Source organism: Salvelinus namaycush, chromosome 6 (genome assembly GCF_016432855.1).
Source record: "Salvelinus namaycush isolate Seneca chromosome 6, SaNama_1.0, whole genome shotgun sequence".
In the NCBI taxonomy this organism is placed as follows: domain Eukaryota; kingdom Metazoa; phylum Chordata; class Actinopteri; order Salmoniformes; family Salmonidae; genus Salvelinus; species Salvelinus namaycush.
The window spans coordinates 22588780-22600638 of NC_052312.1; the positions used below are offsets into that span (position 1 = coordinate 22588780).

Here is an 11859-nt window from a genome sequence, read left to right on the forward strand (position 1 = left end):
CGATTGCTTTACTACATCAGTGACTGCTTCATTGAATGAGGTTTAACAGAAAAGTCGCGTCTGTTTTGGTCCCAAAAATAATAAAAAAAACACTACGCAAACGTTTAACTGTATATAAGAAACACATTTGCCCAAAACTGCAGTTTAACGGTGAGTGAGGGGTTGCATTTTACTTGAGACAAAAACGATAGGCGACCGGCAGTTTATGTTGCTATTTAGCTAATGTTAGCTTGCGAAGTAGCTAGCTATATCCTTGCTAAGTAGCTAGCATCGTTTTTCGCTTAATTGGTTACTCATGTATTGTTTATACAATGTACATACAAAACAACATACCAAACTGTAAAATTGTTTTGATAGTTTAAAGTTAACTTCGGTCCTGTCGAAGCAAGCTAAACATGTTTCATCGCTATCCCATTAACGTTAAACTAGTTATCAGCTGCTAACGTTAGCTGCAAACGACAGTTATTAACTGCATAGTTAACTAGCCTCCTTGCCAGCGTCTGTGAGCAACATTGAATACATGATGACATATCATTCACTTTTCTGCATCGTCAATAGTTATCTTTTGTTTCCAGTTCACAGGTTTCTTATATAAAGTGCAGCCTGCTAGCTCGCCAGCTGCATGTTACAATTAATGACTACCAGAATGAATGGCGTTCGCAAGGCACAGGATGTAAATGCATCAATGCACGCTATGTTGAAATTTAGAAGCGTTGAGCTGCATACAATAATTAGGCTAACCGGAAAGTAATGTACTAGTTTTATGCCCTAATGAGTTGCAGAAACCAACATGTGGTTACAGTCATGCTTGCATAATTCTATGCACTTGCTTTGCATGTTGTAGATTTGCTTATTATAGTAGTGTCCTACCTACTGAAAAACATTGGAGGTGCATCATGTGACATTTGTCTCTAATTTCTCCCCCTTACTCGTTCCCCAGGCGACGAGCTGGCGCAGGTTGTGGGGTGCCCGTGGACCATGAGGGACAGTGGTAGCAGCCTAGCACAGAACCGTTGGCAGGGGCAGCTGGGCCTAGCTGTGGGCCAGGAGGGCAGTGGGGATGGAGGTGGTGATGTAGCAATCTCCGGGGGTCACCTGGAGATGGACCCCACCTCAACCCACCAGATTCCCAGCCCCATGCCCCTAAAGCTGGGCCAGAAGGAAAGGGTGGCCTGGGAGGCCGAGGAGATGGAGGGGGAAAACGATGAGGAAGATTTTGAAGGTGAGGGCTGGGATGATGATGAGGAGGAGGAGGAGGAGGAAGGACAGAAGGCTGAGGAGGAAGGAGAGGAGGCTGAGGTCGTATGGGAGGTCCCACACATGGTCCCCACCACATACCTACAAGAGCAGAATCATCATCACCAGCTGCAATCACCACTGGATGACCATGACAACAACCAGGCCGAACCTGAAGCCAGGGACTTAACCAGCGTCCCTATCCAGTCCAGGCTCAACGGGTTCAGGCAGCGCAGGCTGAGGCGCTGGAGGAAGCTCCACTCCCATGAAGGTCTACGGCTCCGTCTCACCCAGCATTGGAAGACCTGGCGTCACCGGGCACAGTGGGTGGGCACCCTGGGGCACAGGAGGGCGAGGAGTTGGCGTCGGTATAGTTTGTATTCCAACCGCCAGGGGAGGGGAGTGGACCCTGGTCTGAGCAGCCCACTGTCAGATGAGAGGCTCAGTGGGTCTGAAAGAGGTGAGATGATCCCATGGAAGGTGTATCTGACAAACTGAAGACTCAGTGTTCGAAATGGCTGTTGATATGATCAAAACAACAGAGGGTACACTCAAGTCTCTATTTTCTGCTGGCAAACAATTCTTATCTAATATACCCACTGTTGGCAAAATTGGAACGCTTGTGTTGGCCCTGGGCTGATATGTTTCAATGACTGTGACTAACCATCTCAAAAGGTATCACCATTTTTATATAAACTATACTATAATTATCTCATAATATTCACTTACTAGACCTTTGTCGTCCCTGCAGACAACAGGTTGAATGGTTACTCAGGAGACTACCAGTCCAGTCAGATGGGTGGTCTGGTGGAAAGCGGAAGAAGGGGACCAGAGGCCTCATCGTACTCCATCGTCAGAGAGAAACCTGTGGAAGTCACTCTCACTGAGGAACACATGAGCTGTGTGCATGGTAAACTGAAACATACAATTTTGCTTCGGGAAAATGACCTTTTCTAGTTTAAATTATGTTATGTAATGAAGTAACTCAGGGATTTCCTGCTATTGAAATCATTGGGCAGGGGGCCTCCCGAGTGGTGCAGTGGTGTAAGGCAGTGCTAGAGGCGTCACTACAGACCTGGGTTTGATCCCGGGCTGTCACAACCGTTCGTGATCGGGAGTCTCATAGGGCGGCTCACAATTGGCCCAACGTTGTTAGAGTAGGGTTTGGCCGGAGGGGGCTTTACATGACTCATCGTGCTCTAGCGACTCCTTGTGCCAGGCGCCTTCGCCTCCCGAGCCCGTTGGGAAGTTGCAGCGATGCGACGAGATTGAAATTGCTACATTGTATAGAATTTACCTCAATGGGTCTAATGATGAACTTAGCCTTAAGATGCTTTTGGGAAACGGGGCCCAGTTCAAGTAAGAAATTAAGCTTGTTCTTTTCTCAAATCATTGTCCTGGGGTTGAAGTAGTTGAGGTAATATGTACATGTTGGTATGGTTTAGCTTTATACATCTGCTACCAACAGGATATGAATATAGGACTGACCTTGGCTGCTCAAGGTCACAGAATCCTCTACAGTCAGTGTGATTCCATATTACTCTCCCAACATTCTGTATTGTTTTCCCGTTGTCTCAGGGATCCTGGATGACTCCCTCCAGAAGTACGGCAGTCTGATCCCCATCCACGCTGACGACGTGGTGGAGAAATTAAAAGACATCTTCAACGACAACTTCTCACAGCCTCACAGGTCTGAGACGTGTACACACACACACATAGTATACACGTTCACACACACAGGCAGATGTGCGAACACGGACAGACATGCAAAGAAATACACGCGCAGGTGCACATTCTCACACAGTGCCCACACATACAGTACAAACACAGATGAATCATAATGTCTTGTAGAGAGCAACACCAACACAGCCTAATATTTATACAATCTGATATCCCTGATGTCTGCCTAATGTGAGGTTCCTTTTAAATGTTGGCCATAAAAAGCTTGGTGCTCTTTGCCAAGGCCAGGTGGAATGTAAACCAAGTACATCTGTCCTGGAGAGTAGTCACGTATTCCTTCTAGCTACGCAGCACTCTAATTTCAGACATAGAATTAGAATCATTCCAATTCTATGATTTTTAGACCTCCAAATTAGTTGTTTTTAACATTCCCAACACAATCTGTCGGAGTGAATTGGAACAAAGGGAATGGAAACCACCCACATGATGAAACCACCCACATGTTATTAGTATCACCCAAGTTCTGAGTATGTTCATGGAAATGAGTCTTCGTGTTATGACAAGACACAAATGTTACAAATTGAAGATCGTGATGTAACCCATCTGTGATGGAACCCCCTGTTCATCACCAGGGCTTGGGAAGCAAAGGGAAGAAAATTGAAAACTGGTACGGACAAGTTGGACTCTCCAATAAGAAACGCTTGTTTTCGCTATGTTGTGCACTAATGAATATGACCCAGCTGTTGCCCAGTGTAAAGTTTTAACGAGAAACAAATGTTTATGGTTCAAGTAATCCTTGACTGATACAGTTCCATCTGATATTTCCCAAAAAGACAAGGTGGTATAATGCAGAAAAGCTTTTGTAAAAGTTCCATATAGCTCATCTCATGTTTCCATTTCCAACAGGAAAGTAGTGGTCCAACATCTAATCCAGTCCTACCAGAGGTCGTCTGGCACGGCCATGGTGCGAGGGTTCCGTGTCAACTACAAGCGTCATGTCCTTACCATGGATGACTTAAGCACGTTGTATGGACAGAATTGGCTCAATGACCAAGTGGGTGGGACCCTTTAACACTTTTGTAGTTTGTCAAATGAACGTCTATGTAAACATATTTTTTTATGGGCTTGTGATGTTACAATTGTACATCTTTATATACCATGTCAGCCTTGTTTTTAACTCCATTCATATGACTCCCCTCACTCAGAGACGCAGTGTATTCTAGAAATGACCAAAATAATTTTTAATCAGCACTTTCAGAGAGCGATGAACTAAAGTGGCACCAACTGATAAACAAACCTGAAAGTGTTAACAAAGAACAAAAAATTATATTATTATAATTCACTGTATCACAATTCCAGTGGGTCAGAAGTTTACATACACTAAATTGACAGTGCCTTTAAACATCTTGGAAAATTCCAGAAAATGATGTCATGGCTTTAGAAGCTTCTGATAGGCTAATTGACATAATTTGAGTCAATTGGAGGTGTACCTGTGGATGTATTTCAAGGCCTACCTTTAAACTCAGTGCCTCTTTGCTTGACATCATGGGAAAATCAAAAGAAATCAGCCAAGACCTCAGAAAATAAGTTGTAGACCTCCACAAGTCTGGTTCATCCTTGGGAGAAATTTCCAAACGCCTGAAGGTACCACGTTCATCTGTACAAACAATAGTAAGCAAGTATAAACACCATGGAACCACGCAGCCGTCATACAGCTCAGGAAGGAGACGCGTTCTGTCTCCTAGAGATGAACGTACTTTGGTGCGAAAAGTGCAAATCAATCCCAGAAAAACAGCAAAGGACCTTGTGAAGATGCTGGAGGAAACAGGTACAAAAGTATCTATATCCACAGTAGAACGAGTCCTATATAGACATAACCTCAAATGCTGCTCAGCAAGGAAGAAACCAGTGCTCCAAAACCGCCATAAAAAAGCCTGACTACGGTTTGAAACTGCACATGGGGACATAGTGTGTGTGTATGTGGGGGCGGCAGGTAGCCTAGTGGTTAGAACGTTGGACTAGTAACCAAAAGGTTGCAAGATCGAATCTCCGAGCTGACCAAGTAAAATTCTGTCGTTCTGCCCCTGAACAAGGCACTGTACTCTCTGTACCTTTTGCAGAATATCAGTCTGTCCCTGATGTTTTTCCTGGAGAGAAGTGGCTTCTTTGCTGCCCTTCTTGACACCAGGCCATCCTCCAAAAGTCTTCGCCTCACTGTGCGTGCAGATGCATTCACACCTGCCTGCTGCCATTCCTGAGCAAGCTCTGTACTGGTGGTGCCCCGGTCCCGCAGCTGAATCAACTTTAGGTGACGGTCCTGGTGCTTGTTGGACTTTCTTCGGCGCCCTGAAGCCTTCTTCACAACAATTGAACCGCTCTCCTTGAAGTTCTTGATGATCCGATAAATGGTTGATTTAGGTGCAATCTTACTGGCAGCAATATCCTTACCTGTGAAGCCCTTTTTGTGCAAAGCAATGATGACGGCACGTATTTCCTTGCAGGAAACCATGATTGACAGAGGAAGAACAATGATTCCAAGCACCACCCTTTTTTTGAAGCTTCCAGTCTGTTATTTGAACTCAATCAGCATGACCGAGTGATCTCCAGCCTTGTCCTCGTCAACACTCTCACCTGTGTTAACGAGAGAATCACTGACATGATGTCAGCTGGTCCTTTTGTGGCAGGGCTGAAATGCAGTGGAAATGTTTTTGGGGGATTCAGTTCATTTGCATGGCAAAGAGGGACTTGGCAATTAATTGCAATTCATCTGATCACTCTTCGTAACATTCTGGAGTATATGCAAATTGCCATCATACAAACTGAGGCAGCAGACTTTGAAAATTCATATTTGTGTCATTCTCAACTTTTAGCCACGACTGTATATAGTCTCGCTAATGTTATTTTACTGCTGCTCTTTAATTACTTGTATTTCTTAATCTGATCTGTATTTTTTTTTAAACTGCATTGTTGGTTAGGGGCTCGTAAGTAAGCGTTTCACTGTTGTATTCGGCGCATGTGACTAAGATTTGATTTGTAACCTGAATTTCTGCATACATTTAGCATTTTCTGCATTGAAATATTGCATGACTTATGCAAAATTGTATATGTGGGTATGTCTAGTTAAGATTGAGCCCTGTATGCAAATATCTGTTACTTTTGAACAGATTAAAAGCAAGGCATTGTGCATTGTTTATTCAATGTCTCTTCTTCTTTAGGTCATGAACATGTATGGTGACCTTGTGATGGACTCGGTGTCCGAGAAGGTAGGAACCATTTTAAATGTATAATACAACATACTTCCACAATATACTACTTCAACAAAATCCATAATATTTCTCCTGACTACAGTACAGTGGCAAGAAAAAGTATGAACCCTTTGGAATTACCTGTATTTCTGCAAAAATGTCTCAGAACTTGGTCTGATCTTCATCTAAGTCACAACAAGAGACACACAGTCTGCTTAAACTAATAACACAAACAATTATAGGTTTTTATGTCTTTATTGAACACACCGTGTAAACATTCACAGTGCAGGGTGAGAAAAGTGTGTGTGAACCCTTAGATTTAATAACTGGTTCACCCTCCTTTGACAGCAATAACCTCAATCAAACATTTTCTGTAGTTGCCGATCAGACCTGCACAACGGTCAGGAGGAATTTTGGACCATTCCTCTTAACAAAACTGTTTCAGTTCAGCAATATTGTTGGGATGTCTGGTGTGAACTGCTCTCTTGAGGTCATGCCACAGCATCTCAATCGGGTTGAGGTCAGGACTCTGACTGGGCCACTCCAGAAGGGGTATTTTCTTCTGTTGAAGCCATTCTGTTGTTGATTTATTTCTGTGTTTTGGGTCGTTGTCCTTTTGCATCACCCAACTTCTGTTGAGCTTCAATTGGCGGATAGCCTAACATTCCCCTGCAAAATGTCTTGATAAACTTGGGAATTCATTTTTCCGTCGACGATAGCAAGCTGTCCAGGCCCTGAAGCAGCAAAGCAGCCCCAAACCATGACTCTCCCTCCACCATACTTTATAGTTGGGATGAGGTTTTGATGTTGGTGTGCTGTGCTGTGCCTTTTTTTCTCCCCACATAGTGTTGTGTTCCTTCCAAACAACTCAACTGTAGTTTCATCTGTCCACAGAATATTTTGCCAGTAGCGCTGTGGAACATCCAGGTGCTCTTTTACAAATTTCAGACGTGCAGCAATGTTTTTTTGGACAGCAGTGGCTTCTTCCGTGGTGTCCTCTCATGAACACCATTCTTGTTTTTAATGTTTTGCGTATCGTAGACTCGTCAACAGAGATGTTGGCATGTTCCAGATATTTCTGTAAGTCTTTAGCTGACACTAGGATTCTACTTAACCTCATTGAGCATTCTGCACTGCGCTGTTGCAGTCATCTTTGCAGGACGGCCACTCATAGGGAGAGTAGCAACAGTGCTGAACTTTCTCAATTTATAGACCATTTGCCTTAACCTTGATGTTCATCAATCCACAGTTTTAGAGATGCTTTTGTAACCCTTTCCAGCTTTACACACACTGTGTTTGTCTATTGTTGTGACTTAGATGATCAGATCAAATGTTATGACCAATTTATGCAGAAATCCAGGTAATTCCAAAGGGTTCACATACTTTTTCTTGCCACTGTATATTCAGTGAAGGAGAACATCTGTAGCATCTGATGTCTTTTTTTCCTTCTCTCTCAGGTTCACTTCTTCAACAGTTTCTTCTACGACAAGTTGAGGACGAAAGGCTACGATGGAGTCAAACGATGGACAAAGAATGTAAGGAACCATAAAGCTATTCGTTATCTAATAGTTTTTTTTTGGTTTCGTTGTCCTCAATATACCCGCTTTGCATTATCCTTTCTCAATCAAGCAATCAAATGTTGTCAGTATATTTGCATTATAACTAAATATGCAACAAATTGTGAACCAATTGACATTTGTGCACCTGTCACGAATACAATGAGGGGGGAAAATCTGTTACGCATAGAGACCCGGGCCTTAAACCACCAACGCCTGAACATGTTCATACCTCTTCCCTCCCAGGTGGACATCTTCAAGAAGGATCTCCTCCTGATCCCCATCCACCTGGAGGTCCACTGGTCCCTGGTCAGCGTAGACATCCCCCGTAGGGCAATCACCTACTTTGACTCCCAACGCACTCTCAACCGACGCTGCCCAAAGGTGAGACACCCATCTTTCAAATGCATATTTAACCTTAATTTAACCCAGAAGTCCAGTTACGGGCAGAACACCTCTTTCCCAAGTGAGACCTGACCATGGGTCACACAGAGAAATTTTGCTTGCTAAAATCTGAGTGAACGTTCTGTTTTGTGCCATACCTTTTTTCTTCTCTGACATGTAACCTCTGCAAAAAAAAGAAACGTCCCTTTTTCAGGACCCTGTCTTACAAAGATAATTTGTAAAAATCTAAATAACTTCGCAGATCTTCATTGTAAAGGGTTTAAACACTGTTTCCCATGCTTGTTCAATGAACCATAAACAATTAATGAACATGCACCTGTGGAACGGTCGTTAAGACACTAACAGCTTACAGACGGTAGGCAATTAAGGTCACAGTTATGAAAACTTACGACACTAAAGAGGCCTTTCTACTGACTCTGAAAAACACCAAAAGAAAGATGGCCAGGGTCCCTGCGCATCTGCGTGAACGTGCTTTAGGCATGCTGCAAGGAGGCATGAGGACTGCAGATGTGGCCAGGGCAATAAATTGCAATGTCCGTACTGTGAGACGCCTAAGACAGCGAGACAGGACAGATAGCTAAACGTCCTCGCAGTGGCAGACCACGTGTAACAACACCTGCGCAGGATCAGTACATCCGAACATCACACCTGCGGGACAGGTACAGGATGGCAACAACAACTGTCCATGTTACACCAGGAATGCACAATCCCTCCATCAGTACTCAGACTGTCCGCAATAGGCTGAGAGAGGCTGGACTGAGGGCTTGTAGGCCTGTTGTAAGGCAGGTCCTCACTAGACATCACTGGCAAGAACGTCGCCTATGGGAACAAACACACCGTCGCTGGACCAGACAGGCAAAAAGTGCTCTTCACTGACGAGTTGCAGTTTTGTCTCACCGGGGGTGGTGGTCTGATTCGCGTTTATCGTCGACGGAATGAGCGTTACACCGAGGCCTGTACTCTGGAGTGCGATCGATTTGGAGGTGGAGGGTCCGTCATGGTCTGTGGCGGTGTGTCACAGCGTCATTGGACTGAGCTTGTTGTCATTGCAGGCAATCTCAACCCTGTGTGTTACAGGGAAGACATCCTCCTCCCTCATGTGGTTCCCTTCCTGCAAGCTCATCCTGACATGACCCTCCAGCATGACAATGCCACCAACCGTATTGCTCATTCTGGGCGTGATTTCCTGCAAGACAGGAATGTCAGTGTTCTGCCATGGTTAGCGAAGAGCCCGGATCTCAATCCCATTGAGCACGTCTGGGACCTGTTGGATCGGAGGGTGAGGGCTAGGGCCATTCCCCCCCCCAGAAATGTTCGGGAACTTGCAGGTGCCTTAGTGGAAGAGTGGGTAACATCTCACAGCAAGAACTGGCAAATCTGGTGCAGTCCATAAGGAGGAGATGTACTGCAGTACTTAATGCAGCTGGTGGCCACACCAGATACTGACTGTTACTTTTGATTTTGACCCCCCCTTGTTCAGGGACATGTTATTCCATTTCTGTTAGTCACATGTCTGTGGAACTTGTTCAGTTTGTCTCAGTTGTTGAATCTTGTTATGTTCATACAAATATTTACACATGTTAAGTTTGCTGAAAATAAACGCAGTTGACAGTGAGGACGTTTCTTTTTTTCTGAGTTTATTTAGGATGTTGTGGCACCTCGATTTCTATTTGTTACAGCATCTGATTTGTTTCACCTTGTTCAGAATGGTCTGTTTGGGTGTTTATTTGGTCGTCTTTGAAATGAAGCGAAATTGGCTCTTTTGTTTTCCACCTCCTCAGCATATTGCAAAGTATCTGCAGGCGGAGGCTGTCAAGAAAGATCAGAGAGATTTCCTTACAGGGTGGAAAGGCTATTTCAAAATGGTGAGTCGGTTTGTCTTCAGTTCTGATTCATAGTGTAACAACAATTGCTTTACACGAATGAACAACAGATTTTGTTTGTTTGACATTGGTGGGTGTATATTCTGAGTGCATTTACTGTTTGTGTGTTTCAGAATGTGGGCCGTCAGAACAATGACAGTGACTGTGGGGCGTTTGTTCTTCAGGTAGGTACAAGTCCTGATTTACAATCAGAGAGCCATGGTCCATAGCTGTCCTTGTACTACACACTTGTGTGCTGTATTCTAAATCAAGCCTAGTCCCTACTCCCAAGACCTTGTCACTCGTTTAGATTTAGGATTGGATAGCTTTAATATTGTAACTGCTTAACATTGCCCTCTGAATGGCAAGGTAGAGCAATTTGGTGCTAGAGGGCCTGGGTGTTGCTAGAGGGGCCTTTGTGTCCAACACTAGGGGGAAGCATGATTTCTAACCTGTCTCTGTCGGTGTTCCTTCCAGTACTGCAAGACTCTAGCCCTGGGTCAGCCGTTCAGCTTCGGCCAGCAGGACATGCCCAAACTGAGGAGACTCATGTACAAAGAACTCTGTCACTGCAAGCTCTCGCTGTGACACCACGCCCTTTGAGGATTTTTAACAAAGAAGTGGGGGATTCTGAGGAAGCGAGGGATGGTTATAATGACCTATTCCAAACGAGCTAGTGACTGAAAGAAAGGAAACAAGAACTTTTCAAAGGAAAAAAAAATTCTCCCCTTGACGACATTGATATCCAGAGACTTTACAACTACAAGTGGACCTTTTCTTTTCATCCCGTTATCTGTCCCCTCTTTTTTTTCTTCTTCTTCTTTTTTTTCATGACCCTTGTTTTTATTTAATTTGATGTTTGTTTCCTTGTGATTGACAGAGGCCAAGTCTTCGATTATATCCCAAAAGGCACACTATTTCCATATGTAGTGCACTACTTTTATTCATGGGCCCTGGACAAATGCAGTACACTATATAGGTAATAGGGTTCTATTTCGGATGCAAACCAAGTCTACTATACTCTGGTGGTGAAATGGTGCATTTGAATAAAAATACACTTTTCTCTTTCTCCCAATGGACTTATCACCTTACCGGTGCAGGAACCCCCCAAACGGGGGGTAAAAAAAACATGTTGCTATGCTTATTGTTCATGGTGTTTTTTGGAGGGCAGTGATGTTTTTTTAATTTTGATTTAAAATAAAAACAAAATCTTACTAAGTCCTGTTTGAGTCATTGGTTGGACCATGTCGGCTATAAACAACCATGATTCCCAAATGGCACTCTATGCCCTTTATAGTACACTACTTTGACCATAAGGTTCTGGTCAAAAGTGCATTATATAAGGAATGGAGTGCCATTTGGCACGTATTTGTGGTATTACATTTTCCCCTCTAACTAAAAGCGACATTGTTGATGGGTATGTTTTTGTTTTTTGAGCAGAAGTTTGATGGAACATAATTGATTGTTTTTATACCTTTTTTAAAAAGCATTTATGGTTGATCAGAATAAACAAGTACATGGCAAGGAACAGAAATGAAAGTTGAATTTCTTTCATGCTTTGTATAATGTATTTATTAGCTAGTGTGAATAGAGGAAGAGGATGATTTCTCTAGTGGTGTGGCATCTAGATGTTCTGGATTGTGTGCGGGTTTGTTTGTCTGTCTGGGTGATCCTATCTAAAAAGACGAAGCTATTCATGCATACCTAAATGACACTATAAATATATTTCAAGATTTTGCTGGAGCAATGTAATGGCAGCAAAAGTTTGCTTCCTGCTGGTAGTTGCCAAGTGCTAGCTTCTAGTAGTTACACATGGATGTGGAAGGTAGATTGCTCATACTGACTTCTATAGTTCCAGTCATAATTCTAACACAG

General features: G+C 43.6%; 1 protein-coding gene across 1 annotated transcript; it reads left to right on the forward strand.

Moving 5' to 3' along the window:
* The first annotated feature begins 2 nt into the window (after positions 1–2).
* On the forward strand, positions 3–11512 carry LOC120049793. The gene is made up of 11 exons (XM_038996221.1): positions 3–150; positions 941–1696; positions 1988–2146; positions 2815–2926; positions 3823–3970; positions 6132–6179; positions 7619–7696; positions 7964–8101; positions 9904–9987; positions 10119–10169; positions 10462–11512. The coding sequence occupies exons 1-11, from the start codon at positions 36–38 to the stop codon at positions 10570–10572; spliced, it is 1800 nt and encodes a 599-aa protein (XP_038852149.1). The 5' UTR covers positions 3–35; the 3' UTR covers positions 10573–11512.
* Positions 11513–11859: the final 347 nt, after the last annotated feature.